Source organism: Branchiostoma floridae, chromosome 6, assembly GCF_000003815.2.
Source record: "Branchiostoma floridae strain S238N-H82 chromosome 6, Bfl_VNyyK, whole genome shotgun sequence".
NCBI classification, from domain to species: Eukaryota; Metazoa; Chordata; class Leptocardii; order Amphioxiformes; family Branchiostomatidae; genus Branchiostoma; species Branchiostoma floridae.
Window position 1 is genome coordinate 12,145,433 of NC_049984.1, and position 16,546 is coordinate 12,161,978.

The window sequence follows — 16,546 nt, forward strand, 5'->3', positions numbered from 1 at the left end:
GAAAAAATAAACTTAATTTTGTTGCACAACCCATTGTTATTGTATTAGCAATATATAGTAACTTAAAACTTGGTCGTGCACCCAAGATGAACCGGTCCAGGTGACACTTTATCCACCATGGCGCGCCGTGACCGAGTGTCTGTCGGCAGAGACCTTCATTACGTTCCCGATATCACCTCTTCTCTGGAGTCTGCATCCAACAATGGGTAAGAAATACATTCTTCATATATCTTAGACAAGTTTTAGCGAAGTATTGTTTGAGTTTCTGGTGAACTTTCGTCTAAAATGTGTTTAGTCTATCTCCTTGCCGGTAAGCTTTTGTGCATGAGAAGCACGTGCTTTTACATACATCGTGCTCGATAACAGAAAATTATGAGTCTGACAACAACCCTGTTATATTTTTGCAGAACCCCGCTCACTGTAATGTATTGTTCGTGCCTTTGGTGTTCCCTTAGCTGCCTACTTACAATATATTGACGATTATACATAAAATCGACCCCCACCCCGTTCATGATACAGCAACTTGAATGAGCAAGTTTAGTCTATTTCAAGGACGCAGTTGGTGGCTTTTTTGTAAACTTATTACACTGGACATTCACCAAGGCCACATAACTTAAGATGCTGTCGTCAAAAAGTACTTTCTTTAATAATAGTCTTTCTTACATATCTTTTAAGTTTCACGGTGTAGTTCAACCATTGATATATTTTTTAATACTTAATTAAATACTGAACATCAAGAAATAACCTTTAAGACTCAGTATTCATTTATCATTGCTGACAGTTGTCCAATTGCCAGTGATATGATTCTGTACAATCTTCTGACAGGTTTGACTTTGTGTGCTCGCCCATTGTCCATCCACGCTACAAGCGAGAGTGTCTGGAGGGACGAGCCAAGGGTCGACCTGGAGCGTTCACCCGATCTGACCTGCTGCTCACATCACAGGGTCAGCCTTTTCCTAGGTTTTCTTTTTCAACAAACAAACCTAACATTGTTATTAAAGGAAAGGAAATCAAACGTACCCTGGAAACCAGACTTTTAGCCAGGGCCGGCAAAGAATTTGTGCGGCAGCCAAGGCAACTCTGCCCAAGGACCTTGACAAGCACACCAGGGCTTTGTCATGCATGGAGAGTTTGCTGGCCTAGCTAGACTAGATTCTCTCCTGGCCCTGGCAAAAAGTTTGGTCTCCAGGGTAAATCAAATTCTACCTAGTCTAAGCCGAATGCTTTAGATGAAGCATGGTGCTTTTCCATTGGTTATACTGTGATTCAGCTTTGTCATGGCTTGGGTTTTTGCCTAAGCACACCAGGACTCCCTGCCCTACTGCTTCTTATGAAGCCTAAAATGTATGAAACATGTAGTTACAGCTTTATCATCAGTTTGAATCTTTAAGAATATACTTATGGAGACAGTGTCCTTGAATTATGTAGTTGTCTTTTTGAAAATAGTCAGATTACACTCAGAAAACTTACCCTTCTGCAGATTGGAGTACGCTGATTGTGGGAAAGTTGTCTCCATGGCTGCAGCCTGACTCTGAGATAGAGTCTGTCCGCAAAAACTGCGAAAAGGTAATTATTGCATAAGATTTGCTCTTACATCTTGGGTTAAAGCTGCTTTTGCAAAGCATAAATGTATAACTTATTGAGTACAACGGTGGGCATTATCTAGTATTTTCTTTGAATATTCAGTTAAACCTCACTGTCCTGTACATGTAACTAACTAGTATAAGGACCACTTGGCAATATGACCACTTTTTGGTTGTCCCCTTTATAATTTGTCTCATTAACACAAGCATTAAGTTTAAGAATGCTGTCTATACTTCTATAGTGACCCCCTGTCTGGGTAAACTAGATTTTATCAGTCTCCTGAGTTCTAGGGCAGTTGTGACTGTGTCTGTCTTGTCCGTTATCAACCTTACACACACAATCAGCCAGACCATGACTTTGCAGGTATTATTGTGTCCATTGTAGGCCCTTCAGCAGGAGCTGAGCTATGCAGCACACCTGAGTCTACCTGCCATCCTGGTACAGGTGCGCAGCACCAGGTGTGCTAACCTGGCCAGGTACATCCACTACCACATGATGGGACACAACAACACACTGGTACGTCCTCACCTCTCAACCCACCTTTCATATATATTTATGATACCCCCCTTCAGTTATTGTTTGTGACGATTTCTTAAGATATCCCGGTCAGATATAAAGGTGCTACCAAGATAAACAGCCCTAAGTTCTAACTGGATACCCCTTGAAACTGACATTACTGTGTTGGTGCAGACATGAGCCACTCTGACTCTCATTTACAACACTATTGGACATATGTCAAAAACCATACCTCCAATTCTCCAAGTATCCCATTACACCACTTCTACCTTACATGCTGCCACTCTGCAATATTCACATAACTGCAGACTGACACCAAGACAAAAAATACCTCAATTGATGACAATACCTCCATTTTCAGAAAGGTAATAACATCTTTTTCATGTATCACATCAGAGTTTGTCAAATTTGCTGTTTCTGTTTTTGTATGAATCAGATGTGGATACAGGTGCCCCTCCAGTCGCCTGATGTGTCCAGGGAGGATGTTATTGAAGGTGAACCTGCCGAGGACCCAGAGGACAACAAGTCACAGGACCCATGGGAGTGGTGGGTACACATTATTCTCAAGAACTATTTATCTACCACTGAAAATGGCTTGTCCAGAGCACAGGACACATGAACTGGAAGTTGTGCTGTAGTACCAGGGAAAGCTGCCAGGTTTCTCAAAATCTGATCATTTCTTTGATTGGTCAAGACCTAGCCATACACATGTACCAAATTTTGTAACAATCCATCCGTGGATTCTTTGGTTGTGCTGTTCAACGATGTACAGACAAAAGGTATCAAAAACATGACCTTCTCAGCGAATGTAATGGCTGCCTTGTGTGAGCTGATGTAAAATTAGCCATGACTGGGTGAATATGTATGTGGCAATGAGGACATAATTTGTAAATATCTACTGTGATTACATTTATACGCTATACTGAGCCACATTACATTATCCATGTCTACAGTGATAGACTGCAGTATCTGATACATGGTGATAACTCGTGTGTCATTCTTTCCACAGGTGGAACACATTCAGGTCTATCTGTCATTATCACAAGAAACTTGCCCTCGGTGAGTAATCATTCTGAACAGTTATGATCTTTTTTCGTGTTTGTCATTGTGCCAAATGATATAATACATTTTGTATAGAATACATTTTTGGTTGGGTTTCAGTTTCATAGCTTTTTACTCAAACAAATGTTATTGCAGCTTTAAATGTAATTGCTTGCAGATGCACATGTAGAACTAATGTTAAGAACTTTGATTAGGCTACAGTCTAATAGGATTATTCATGGTATGAACTGATCAGTAATGCGCCGCATTGTGGGGAATATGTCAAAGTTGACAGCCCCTTAAATATAAACAAAAAATGTTTGGACATATTAAGCATGGTCTAGAAAAGAACTGTTTACATGTAGGGTCCTTCACCTTTGACCTGTGCATGTGCAGTTCAAACTATGACCTGGCTAATTGTCATCCCCGTTGACCTTTAGCCTTGGAGTTGACCCCTGACCTGCCCTCTGAGAGCCAGCTGAGGAGATGGTTAGGAGAACCCGTCCGAGCTGCCATCATTCCAACCTCCATCTTCCTCACCAACAAGAAAGGTACATTCTACTCTTTTCTCATGTAAAACTATGGTGTTGTCCTTGTGATATTAACTATGGGAAGATGGCAATCCTTTAGGTCATTGTGGGTGGGTCACTTTGAAATTTCTTGTTTCCAGTTGTAAAATCTGTAAATTCTTTTTCTTAAACAGTGGTTTGCAGTAGGAGGAAAAAGCAGTGTTTTAGATTTGCATTTGAAGCAATTTTTGTTGAACAGTATTCATACAAAGTCGAAGCAGACATATTCGTAGTGTCATGAAATCACATTACAGAGTTCACAGAAAAAAAATGCTAAAATACAAGCACTGCAAGAGTTTAATGATTATACAGTTTAACTTTGGTTTCTACTTCAGTCGTGTTAAGTTATAATTTGTTTAAAATATAACACTGGTGGTATTGACAACAATAACATTTCAGTATGTTTGTGGCAATGAGGACACAATTTGTAAATACTCACATGTGATTACATTTATACGCTATACTGAGCCACATATTAAAGGTCTTACCACTAAGATGTTGCTCCTTATTATTTCTATAAGATATATTTGTGAATATAAAACTGATGACATTTCTTACAACTCCAGGGTATCCAGTGTTGTCCAGGGCACATCAGTCATTTGTACAACAGTTGTTCCAGGTAAGCTTTTCAGAATTGGTTTCAGTACACTGCTAATAGATGTTCACTGACTTTACACACAACAATAACATTGAAGTGAAATTTGTCTTTTCATCTGCAATCGTATTTTTCTCACACCTGACCTTTGCACATTTAGCTGAAAGCATGCTTAGTTAAAAACTTTTAAGCTGTCTTTTGATGATGCTACTGCAAAATTTGTTGGTACATGTAGTAGAGTGCTAACAAAATGTATTTTGTCCTGTGAAGTATGATGCACAGATTGTGATCTCTGGAACAGCCAGGCATGGAGAAAAGGGGCTGAGGGCGTACCAACAGTACATGGAACATCTCTTCCAGGTACAGTCTTTCTAGTCCTTTCATTTATTCAATACACAAATAACTTCATTCTTTTACTTAGACCCTCACCTGTGTCTATACAGTATACAGTACTGGGCTGAGGTTTCACATAACATGGCCAGCTTTCAGCCAATCAGAGAATTGCCTAAATGTTCTCTTTAACTATAAGTTTAAGTAAAGCTGATTCTATAACAGACTGCTCGTCAAAGGCTACATCCACAAAAGTGAAAACCTCAGCCCGGTATAGCAGAGCCCCCTAAGGTATATTGAACATACTGCAGGTGAGGTTCTGCATAGCACTGGGAGAATGAAATGACTGCGGTCTTTTCCATGTTGCTCTGCCAAGTTCCAATTTCACTCAGTGTAAAAGAACCGAATACGGTCACCTAGAAGAAAAGAGGTGACCTTGTTTGGTTGGCTAAATATTGCTTTACTGTAAATGGACTTAACTTTGTGGGGATTTAATTATGTGGTAGCGGGAAAAAGGACTGTTCACAGTGGTTCTAAGTTCGTGGTAGCACTACGCACTGTAGTCTCTTACTGCCATGGAAAACCACATGAAATCACATAAAACCACCACAAAAATTTCTGCATTTACAGTATACTACTAGCTAATGACAAAGAGTATTGCTTCTTCCTCAGTCTCACATTGCCCACTTTAATAACTGTTACCTCATACCCATTTCCAGACAAATCCACAGCCAGACCAAGTCACGATGTTTGCCCGTGGTTACGAGGACTACCTACAGTGTCCCCTGCAGCCTCTGTTTGACAATCTGGAGTCCAACACATACGAGACATTCGAGAAGGACCCTGTCAAGTACTCCCAGTACCAACAGGTAAGTTTTGGGGAAGTTTTAACAATCATGATAATCATCAATTTAATAAAAATGGAATTTTGGACTGAATGATGGCCTAGTCCTTTCATCTATCTATCACTCTGGACATGTAGCTCTATAAACGTATAAACGTGTAATGCCAAATGAGTCAAAGGTTGTTGAAATGATAGGAATGTTGTTTCTATTTGTTTTCTCTTTTTATGAAATGCAAAAGTTGAAATGTCTTTGATTACTTCCAGGCTGTGTACTATGCATTACTGGACAAGATTCCTGTCTCAGAAAAGGACACCAAGAAAATGTAGGTATTCATTTCAGAGTCACATGATGGTAGCTATGACCATGGGTTAATAAGTATGTGGCAATGAGGACATTTTTTGCAAATATTTTAAATGTGATTACATTTATACGCTATACTGAGCCACATATTAAACCTTATCACCTTAGAATTTAGCCTGATTTGATCACGTTTCTATACAGCCCACCCAACATTGCTGGCCTCTGCGGGGAGGGCCCAGTTACAGCAGAGGTTGTGTTACACAGACTACTTAGAATTGTTAGATGTTCTGTTGGGTACATAGTCGGGTAGTTATTAGAGACCCTGGCTCTAGACCAAGGGGCAAACCAAGAGTTTGAATGCTGACTGTTTCAGTCACCCTTCATTCTTTCAACTGGAAAGGGTTGCAGTCCTTAAAATGGGGCTTTATGATAAAGTTGTGATTCACTGTTCATTATGCTTGTTGAAAAGAGCAATGAACCTGTAAATGCTGTACATAGTGCCCGTCTTCTCTGTCATCACCTGTGGAAGAGTGAGATCAACCTGTTAGCGATCACCTTTCCTCTCTGTTGCCAGTGTCCTGATGGTGCTAGGTGCAGGCAGGGGTCCCCTGGTCAGGTGTTCACTTGAAGCAGCCAAGAGAGCTGAGCGACAAATCATTGTGTACGCTGTGGAGAAGAACCCCAACGCTGTCGTCACGTAAGTGGAACTTCACTCCGTCATCTCTTAGCTGACACCCAGTGTGTATTGTAACAGTATGTAGCGATGAGGACACCACTGGTGAATATTGTATATGTGATTACATCTATACGCTATACTGAGCCACATACTATTCATCACCAACATCTTGTTTCACATATAAATGTCTAGCACATTACCTACAGTATCTGTGTCATGACTTACTCATGAGGTCAAAGATATCTACATAACCTTTACATACTGCATGAAGATGACAAGGTGTGATGAGGTTATTGACTTCCTTGCAAGCCCCAAACTTTTGCCTTTTGGACAGCCACTTAACACCTACACCTATTTCCCCACTCGATGTTGGTGAAATTACTACTTGTTGTATCTAACTTTTGTCAGGGATGTCCCTAAGATGGAACGCAAGGCCAGGGGTCCTGTGTTCAACTTTGGGGAGAGCCACAGCTTGAGCTTGTGAATGATCCCGTTTAACTTAAAGAAAAAGAGCATTGGTCCATCACAGTGTGAGTGGTTGAAAATCTTAAGAGTCCGGTCTTACAAGGCTTGTTCTTACCTTAGAATACATGTACCTACCTACCTAGTCCCTTGACCTCCTGGTTGTTTGGGGATTTAAGGTGGCCATGAAATGGAAAGCTGTCTCCAGGTCTGTCTTTCCCTTGCTAGGGCCAGCCTTTCCTGCAGACTGAGGGATGCCCATTCTGTGATGTTGACTACTGGACAGATGTGTAATGCCTATGTGGTTTATCAGTTATACAAAACAAACATACAAACACTACTAAGATATTTTCCTGTGCAGACTTGAAGCCCTGAAAGATGAGATGTGGGGTGAGCAGGTGACGGTGGTGTCATGTGACATGAGAGAGTGGGAGGCACCGGAGAAGGCAGATATCATCGTCAGCGAACTCCTGGGGTCGTTTGGCGACAACGAGTTGTCACCGGAGTGTCTGGATGGAGCTCAGAAGTTTCTCAAAGGTTTGGAACCTAAATCTGTAAATTACACCATCCAAAAAAGGACAAACAATTTGAAAACATGTTATCTCCATGAAAATTGTAGGCATTGTTTCCTGCGTGTGCATGTGTGTTTTTGTCTTTGTTATTTGTCCATAGTTATTTGATTATTGTAGAATAGTAGTATGTAGGAATGATGTAACCAGAGACTGGCAGGGATGGGAAGGATGGCTTGACCCAGGTCCAAAGTTGCTGGGCACTTATATTTGCTAGATACTGACAGAAATTTAAAGCAAGCTGGGGTCCCATAATAGTTTAGTTATTTTAGTTCCTGTCTTTTTTCCTGCTATATCAGGGCTCGAAATACTGGGTGCATGTGCACCCAGGTGCACCCAAAATTGGAGATGTGCACCCAATCTATAACTATAACAGGGATTCTAGTGTTACCAAAATGAAAACAGATTTGCAGTGGATGTCACTTGAAGACAGAAGGAAAATGTCCAGACTTTCCATGATGTACAAAATGACCAATAAACTGGTGGACGTACCAACTGATAAGTATCTAATACCAGCTCAAAAAAGAACAAGAAACAGTCATGCCTTCAAATTCCAGAGTAACCAACCTAGGATCGATGTGTTCAAAAATTCGTACTTTCCCAGAACTATCGTAGAGTGGAATTTGTTATCACCAAGTACAGTTGGGGCATCTTCTCTGGGTAGTTTTAAAGAACACTTGCAGATAGATGTGCAAAAGTCAGGTGTAACGAGTCGTTTGGTGTAATATAACCAGCTGCTGCTGCGCCACGTGCCTGCGAAGCTGGTGTGTTACGCCGAACGGCGGTTATACCGGCTATAAAGAAAGAAGAAGAATCTTTTTCTGTGGGTGCACAGGGTGCACCCAAATATTTTCTTAGGTTTGTGTATGTAAAGATATCAAAGTATACTAGTATACATCATATTCATGACATCTAAGTGTTAGAAAGATTATAAAAATGTCTATCATGGTACTTGTTTAAGAATTTGATAGCTTGTAACTACGTTTTATTACTAGGTTATTACTTCAATTTAAGTGGTGCACCCAAAACTTTTTTGATGCACCCAATTTCTTAAGCTTAATCCCAAAAATGAATTTTGAGCCCTGTATATACATGTACATATCAGTTCCTTTATCGGAGTGAGTGGGAAGATCCATAGACAACACGATAACGAATAGAAAAAGAAATTTATAAACAGTATTTATACATGTACATGTTTGTGATCTTTGATTTCTTGTCATGTACTCTCCAGACGATGGCATCAGTATCCCGCGGGAGTACACCTCCTACATCGCACCTGTCTCCTCCCACAAACTGTACAACGAGGTGAGAGGGTGTAAGGAGAGGGACAAGGGACCAGAGGTTAGTCCAGCCTACTGCACATCAGGATGCAACAAGGAATTCCACTCCTCTTTGGTGATTCATTTAAATAGTAGTCTTTCTTCAGGAAAAGTGTCTTCACTAGCCAGGACCCCTTCAAGTTGGGAAAGGTTAAGGAAATTTTTGATGCAACTGTCTTAGTCCTCTGCATGATAGAATGAATCCATATTGATTTCATTACATGAATGTCTTCCTCTGGGAACCCCTAAACTTATGTGAGCTTGGGAAATAAAGTTGGGTAAACTCCTTCCGCCCAAAAAAGTTACTTTCAATATGACTGAAATAACTGAATATGGTATACCAGACAAGGGATTCTTTCTTTTCGTTTGTGTATGGCAAAATCGTCAAGAAGAAAATGTCAGCAGTGTATATTTACTCATTTTGCAGCTTCTTGGTTTGATTTACAATATGGTTGCAAATCATTTTTGGAAAAAGGACTGAAAGTGATGCTCATGCAGATGTCATTCATATACAAATACATGTGTAAGAAAGCCAGTGTGACCTTATGGGAAAGACTTGTTGTGATCTGTGATGCTCTAAAAGTTCTCCAAACCTGGTTTTAAGTTGTTTTACAGTGTATTTCAATCTTTAATCATGACTAACTTACTCCATGGCTAGTGAACTTTTTCTGTGGAAGGGCTGTAGTGCATTAAGAAGTGTAATTGCATATGTTAATGAAACACTGTGACATAGTAAAATAATTGTCTTTTTGAAAGATTGGTCTCCTAGACTGATATTATTGAAATATATGTACATTGTCTTCACACCTTTTCTCTTGGACAGAGCATGAGTGATGTTTTATATGTATGTGAAGCTGTGTTTGTCATCTTAACATAACTTTTATTTCATAAACATTTCCTATGAAAGACTATTGCAATTACATGTACATGTACATGGCAATATTGTACATTCAAGACTGTTGACATTACAAATGGGAGTGCATTGCTTCTTGATCATACATTTGTTTACTACTGACTTGTTAATGACACTGACATACATTCTGATATTGTTAGTTAGAGCAACAATGACTTTTGTCTCCACATGTGATGTATTTTTTTGTGACAAAGTGAAATCAATGATCAATATAATATTTTTTTGGCATGCTGATAAAGTTATGTGTATTGTGTGATGGATAGGAGTTTTGTAATGACACTCATGAGAAGTTGAAAGTTTTAAGTTCTTAAAAGAAGAAACTTCTGTTCCTTTTAAATACAAATGCAAGGGATGTATGGATTTGTTGTTGTACATGGTAGTGTTTTACATGTGTGTTTTCTGTGATACAGGCTCCGTTTGAGACAGCCTACGTAGTGAGGCTCCACAACTACTGTGAACTGGCAGAACCTCAGCCTTGTTTCACCTTCCACCATCCTAACAGAGGTCAGCTCTACAATTAATGCAAATCTGTAATTCCCTTTGACATTTAAAAATGGTGTCTTGACCAAATGGACATTTGGTTCCCAAAAGCCATAGTTGAATAACTGTATCTATTTTGTTTGTCAGTTATTCTCAAGTTGACATAATGAATCCCAGGCTTCATTTTGTCTTCTTCTTTCCCTCCCAGGTCTGATAGACAATACCAGGGCCAAAGAGTTTGAGTTTGACATTGAAGAGAACACAGTTCTTAACGGCTTTGCAGGATACTTTGACACAGTCCTGTACGGAGATGTCACACTAAGTAAGTGTCATTTACACAGCTCCTGTTAGACAAGGGCATGGCAAAAGTTATCTACATATTCAGCTTTTGTGGTGATAGCACGGTCACATTGGTCATAGGGAGTCATTCCATTTTGATGTCGTAGGATTTTCTAGCAGGCTGTGACAGAATCAACAAGGATCTAAGACAGCCTTTTCTGTATGATGCGGTTGCAGCTGAATTTTGTTTGACATGTGCACAGGCCATCCGAAGAATGCCCTCAATTTGTGTTCATAAGAATGTGCCCATGCCCCTAACATTAATGTGATGCAGATTCAAACTTATATATTCTGGGCTATAGTCTTGTCTCCATATATGAGAGATTTTTGTATTGTAAATCACTTGCTATACTAATGCTGCTGTTTGTATAGAAATTTGTATGTAAATATGGTACACTTTGCCCAGGGATGTTGTAGGTAAATGTGACAGATGTGCAGATATACATGGAGCTGAGGAAAAGTTGCACTTGCAGGAAGATTTACAGATGATGATTTGCTGGTACACGTACATGTATACCCAATTCATGTCCTTATGTTGTTGTTTTCCAGGTATTGTACCCAGGACACACTCTCCGGGCATGTTTAGTTGGTTCTCAATATTCTTCCCCATCCGGGTAAGCAGCAGACATTCCAATGTCATGACATTTCTTTAACAGTGCCTTAGTATCAGTAATGCCTTGTCAAAAAAATTGTTGCTATCTGACCAACACTAGCAAAACCTTTATTTTTCGGGTCAACTGCTGACAAGGGGCATAAAAGTTTTCATTGGACATCTCACTGATGGAAACAGAACAGTTGTTGTAAGAATGTGCAGTAAACATGGTACTTCTTTGTTCAGTTTATTGAGATACATGTTCTTGTGCATTGTGTGACTGTATTTGTTGGCAAACTCTGAAATATAAAAGAGATTCCGTACCCAGTGACCCTAATTTTTTCAGGACTTCAATCAGACATGCAGCAGTAATCTTCCAATGCCTAAATATGTCTGTTTCATTTTCTTGTGTTTGACAGGAACCCATCTACCTCAACAAGGGGAGCAGACTGAAGGTGAACTTCTGGCGATGCTGTACAGAACAGAAGGTCTGGTACGAGTGGTGCGTCAACAGTCCCTCCGTAACCCCCATACACAACCCTGCAGGGAGGTCGTACACGATCGGGCTCTGATGCATCAATCCCATCATTCCTAGCTGTCCTAAACTGTCTCCGTATGGGACTTGCAACAGAACAAAGGGGCTAGCCTATGAACTAAAAAAGAAACACCATCGTTACAGTCTAGTGGGCTTGGTAGAGCCTTGCACATGAAACACTGCGAATTCATCAGGGCTGTCCACATGTACATCTTAACATTTTTTTCCCGTCCAACTCTTTGTTTGAAAGCACATATCGCTGATTTTTGTTGTTAGATCTTTCAATTTAAGCTTTCAAAAAGCAATTTTCATTTCAGTCTCAATAATAGCTGAAGAGGTCACATTTTTGTCCATCCCAACAAGCAAAGTTTTGGGATAGAAGGACCGGTCCAAGAGACAGCCCTGGAAGTAAGATTTGGTATAAACATTTCCAAAACCAAAGGTTATTATATACACCATGCTGCTAGAGTCAGTGTAAAACTGAAGATATGTGCACCCCTCTTTACACTAGTGGGACAGCTTTCTTCAGATCGCAATGCAAGGAAGAAAACATGAAACGTTGATCTGTCAGAAGACAACTTTTCAAGAGAAGTTTACTTTGGTGTTTAACAGAAGGCTAGGCCTTAGTGTACCATGTTTAACGTTGTATATTGTATCACACTTATGCTTTGTTTAATAAAACCTATATCTTTCTTTTTAATATGATGGGTGTCATCATTCTGTGGTGTTGAGAAGATTACTTTATGATACAATTTTTTCTTACATTGTCCAGATCTGAATGCAAAATGGACAAGCAGGCATGTTTGAATGCTACAGTGCAACAATGTTTATTCACTGCATAGCATAGTCTCATATTTGCACAAAGCACAACCTCAAAATACAAAATATACATATGATATTTAGAATTACACTTCAATGACAATATATAGATGGCCACCTGTAATATATTTCAACGTCATGATACAATGAAGTAGAGCACCATGTGTCACGAAGGCCCTTGGGAAAATGAAGACCTTTACCTTTTCTTTCAAAGTATCATGGAAAAATCAATATACAAAAGCCAAATGTATTTCTTTGGTCAGTTGTATCCACTTATACATGTATTTATCCTTATTTGTAAACATCTAAGTACAATTACATTTTGTTCGTTTTTGATACCAATTGGAAGCCTGCAGTTATATTCAGTATGTCTCCTCCACATGACATTTCCAGAAAAGTCTTCATTTTCCACCAGATGCACAGGGTACCCAACAGGTAGAGCGAAGTGTTTGTACTGAATACATGGACAACAGGGGGGAGGGAGTCCGTCTCTAGGCACAGCTTCTACAGCCCTTCTGGCTTTTCACGTTTCAAAATAGTAATCTTTTTGTTTCTCTTCCCAGCCATTTCTTGTATGTGGTCCCCAATTAATTTTTTTTCACATAGAAGGTACGCAAAATAAACAATTTTACAAACATGCCACTTAACACTAATAGCTAGCCTTGTACATGTATGTTTTTGTTATCTGCTTGGAGGATCTTGGGTATAGATGACAGCCATCTTGTCACCTGTAGCTTTGCACTGAGTGCGAGACTGCAGACTGTGCTAATCATACCATTCTGTACTGCGTCATTCTCCTACGCTTGGCCTTGCCCGTGGCCTGTGCAATATAGCTTGGTGAGGTTCTACTTCTGTAGTCGGCCTCTAACCATTACAACATCGCCTTAATGTTTTATTTTGTTGAGGCTGATTCTCTGATCGGCAGATAACTGGTTATAGATGTACCCAAAGAAGTTGACACCGGTCGGCCACGGGTGAGGCTCTGCATAGGAGAATGTACTACGTATGCAAAACCCACACTTTGAATACACAACGCATATTGGGACCTCAGAAATTTTCAGTTTTAAGTATGGATGCACCAACAACGGTTCATTGATAGCTACACACACAAATTCCTGCCATCTTTCCACGTGCCTATTTGCTTTTTTAAAGAAATCAATTGAAAGAGGCGCTTATGGAAGAAATCAGAAATCATTCGAAAAAGATATATTTCGACATAGGATACATGTATCACTTTGACATTTTCACCGTTAGATCCACCACTAATCCTTACCTTCCAAATAACCAGTTGCTTTTTTTGCAATGTAAACCTTACAAAGATTGATGTTCGTATGTCTTAAGGGATTAAGTCAATTGAAGAGGAATCTCATGATTATGGCGCTCTGGAAGCGTGGGCTAGCCCTCCGTCAGTGAGATATGTATCTCAGCTCAGCCAACGTAGCGCTACCAACTATCGCGCACTGCCAGTATTATTGTTAACTGGGTCGTGCACACAAAAATGACATGATCCTAAGTTATGAATCCCCTTTATCATACAAACAAAAATGTTGTCATCAAGAGACACAACAGAATAAACTCCTAAAGCAATAACAAACTACTTGGAAGCATGGTTACAAATATGACTCAGCATGGTTACAAATTTGACTCTGTTTCCGCATCAGATAATGCGAATAAATCAGACGATAATTGGTAGCGCTTCGTTACGGTTTTCTTACATCCCAAACATTGCACAAAGACATGTTTCTTCACATCTCAGCTGAATGCCGATGTAACTGGTGTAAGGAAGTCATGGTCCCTCTTCCACCATGCTTTTCTCACCTAAGTACACAAATTGTAATGGCAACCAAACGAAACATACCTCGCAAAACGAAGACTTGCGACCATACATTGTTACAAACATATTTTGAACACAAACAGCCAAATATACATATGCCACGAAACCCACATATATATCTTTAATTGCTAACAGCTACCCATCTAACTTACAACAATAACAGTTTTCCACCTGAAGAACACAATATCTACACAAAAGTCTTGCACAAATACTCGAGCTGCACGATATGTACGTAAATATACGTTAAATCTGATAGATATGGAACCGGTTTAGATATGGTTAACAGTTTTTTTCTGCGTTCGTTCAGCGTTTGTTTTCTAGGGTAACGATAGGGTATAGCTGGCACAGATCTGTAGACTGTTGTCCAGAGGAGCCCGACAAAGATATGCGTTGTTCTTTCTGAACTGTTTCTCGTCCTGATCTATTCCTTGGCTGCGGCCTCGGCAGGGGGCGTCTCCTCGTTCTGCTGACCTTTCACCTCGTCTGCGTCACTGGTGTCCGGGGTCTCGGCTGGAGTCTGGAGGGGGTAACCATATTAGAAAACGTGTGTGTACTTCTGTCTGTTATGTTTAAAGTTAGTCGATATTGCAGACCAAACGGATATGCGAAATACGAAATCTATGTTTTCGGTGTGTGTGTTGATGTGTGTCCATAGTTATTTGAATTAGTAGATTGACAGAAAGTGAGCGAGAAGACAGCTGCAAAGGTCAGCCTGGCCCGAGTGGTAGGAAGTGCAGTTCAGAGTCCATGTCGTTAATCTGACATGATCCATTCTTAGAGTCCTGAGATCCTCGAAGTCTGGTCTAGATGCACCATTTACAATTTTTTTTAGATATAATGAATAACAAAAGGGTCTATATTGTCCTACCTTGTGTGTCTTGTCCATGCCTGGGTCCAGGATCAGCTTGCCTATGTTCTGGTGATCGTGCATCTTCTGCATGGCCTCCCCTACCTGTGTTAACAGTCAATAATGGGTTATCCCTGGGAGTCGTGCTTCTACAACTGATACAATCTTCGCCATGAGCAGAAGTAAATAGGAATTTCGCTACGACGCCTTGCAGCGCTGAATACATGATTCCTCACTGAAAGCTAAAGAATAAAGTTAGGATACAACCAATTTGTGATTTTTAGAAGGGTATGTAGAAGGGTATGTAGCTGCCCTGTCACACACCTCACTACACGCTGACCACAGCTGTGAAAACTATCCAATCATCACCAAGGACAGACCACAGCTGTGTAAGACTGTCCAATCAGCACCAAGGACATACCACAGCTATGTAAGACTGTCCAATCAGCATCAAGGACAGATCACAGCTGTAAAAGACTATCAAATCAGCACCAAGGACAGACCACAGCTGTGAAAAACTGTCCAATCAGCACCAAGGACAGATCTCAGCTGTGAAAGACTGGCCAATCAGCACCAAGGACACAACACAGTTGTGAAAGACTATCCAATCAGCACCAAGAACAGACCACAGATGTGAAAGACTGTCCAATCAGCACCAATGACAGACGGGGAAAAGGTTATGCTTTCGGAGCTCTGTATCTGTCTGTCTGTGAACATATTAACTCCAGAAGTCGTAGAAAGATCAGTATAATATTTTGGTAGATGTTGGCATAATGAAGAAACAGATTTGGGCCCCTGTGTGGTTTTCCATAGTACTGCAGCAAGGCCTATAGTTTTGATATCTCGTTTCATTTTTAACCCTTTAAACGCACCCGTTACGTTGCCCCGCTGCGAAACGTTTTCTTTTTATTAATATTCCTCACCTCTTCGAACGCCCAGCACGAGTCGATGACCGGTTTGATCCTGTCGTTAGAGAACATGTCCAGCAGGGTGGCCATGGTCTCCCGGATCAGCTCGTGCTGGTCCTGGTCGTACAGCAGCCGCAGCAGCTGGAACCCGCCGATAGTCTTGTTCTCATCGTACAGCTTCACCGGGTTCACTTTGTCAACCTGCCACCACTGGGGAAACGGTGGTGGTGCATAACATGGTTATATTATATAGAAAAATGCTAACACTGTACATCCAACACTAGAAACTTACCATGCATATTTTACATCCTAAAATTACTGAATGAAGAGACTCTTTTTACACAACCAGTGCTTTATTCTCACCGACGTTTCGGTGACCGTCTGTCACCTTCTTCAGGGCAATTATGACTGGTTCACATTGTACTGCAGGACAGATGTCGCTGCTCACAGTTCAGATGCGGTCTCAAATCGAC

At 40.5% G+C, this 16,546-nt stretch overlaps 2 protein-coding genes and 4 non-coding genes across 7 annotated transcripts in view; 5 read left to right on the plus strand and 1 right to left on the minus strand.

The window, feature by feature from the left end:
* Positions 1-29: 29 nt before the first annotated feature.
* LOC118417461 (protein arginine N-methyltransferase 5-like) lies at positions 30-12,365 on the plus strand. 2 transcript variants are annotated; one of them, XM_035823026.1, is made up of 18 exons: positions 30-206; positions 826-944; positions 1,481-1,566; positions 1,969-2,100; positions 2,537-2,646; positions 3,110-3,159; positions 3,582-3,692; positions 4,277-4,329; positions 4,576-4,665; positions 5,355-5,504; positions 5,744-5,802; positions 6,355-6,477; positions 7,280-7,455; positions 8,719-8,882; positions 10,130-10,223; positions 10,408-10,521; positions 11,088-11,152; positions 11,550-12,365. In XM_035823026.1, exons 1-18 carry the CDS (start codon positions 118-120, stop codon positions 11,700-11,702), a joined length of 1,938 nt encoding a protein of 645 aa, XP_035678919.1. In that variant the 5' UTR covers positions 30-117; the 3' UTR covers positions 11,703-12,365. The 2 variants fall into 2 exon arrangements, with proteins under 2 accessions (XP_035678919.1, XP_035678920.1); XM_035823027.1 differs by having other exon boundaries at positions 31-206; positions 8,719-8,828.
* LOC118418737 lies at positions 2,968-3,033 on the plus strand. The gene has a single exon (XR_004831531.1). It is a non-coding gene; the product is annotated as a small nucleolar RNA U54 (small nucleolar RNA).
* On the plus strand, positions 4,118-4,184 carry LOC118418738. Its single transcript, XR_004831532.1, has one exon. It is a non-coding gene; the product is annotated as a small nucleolar RNA U54 (small nucleolar RNA).
* Positions 5,861-5,928, plus strand: LOC118418739. Its single transcript, XR_004831533.1, has one exon. It is a non-coding gene; the product is annotated as a small nucleolar RNA U54 (small nucleolar RNA).
* On the plus strand, positions 6,539-6,606 carry LOC118418741. Its single transcript, XR_004831534.1, has one exon. It is a non-coding gene; the product is annotated as a small nucleolar RNA U54 (small nucleolar RNA).
* A 1,248-nt stretch (positions 12,366-13,613) lies between the features above and the next one.
* Positions 13,614-16,546, minus strand: part of LOC118417963 (synaptic vesicle membrane protein VAT-1 homolog-like) — a 29,034-nt gene continuing 26,101 nt past the window's right edge. The window contains exons 6-8 of the mRNA XM_035823730.1: positions 16,089-16,283; positions 15,187-15,270; positions 13,614-14,835 (exon numbers count right to left, since the gene is read on the minus strand). Coding sequence (XP_035679623.1) covers positions 14,740-14,835; positions 15,187-15,270; positions 16,089-16,283 — 375 coding nt within the window. The 3' untranslated portion in view covers positions 13,614-14,739. The remainder of the gene's footprint in view (positions 14,836-15,186; positions 15,271-16,088; positions 16,284-16,546) is intronic.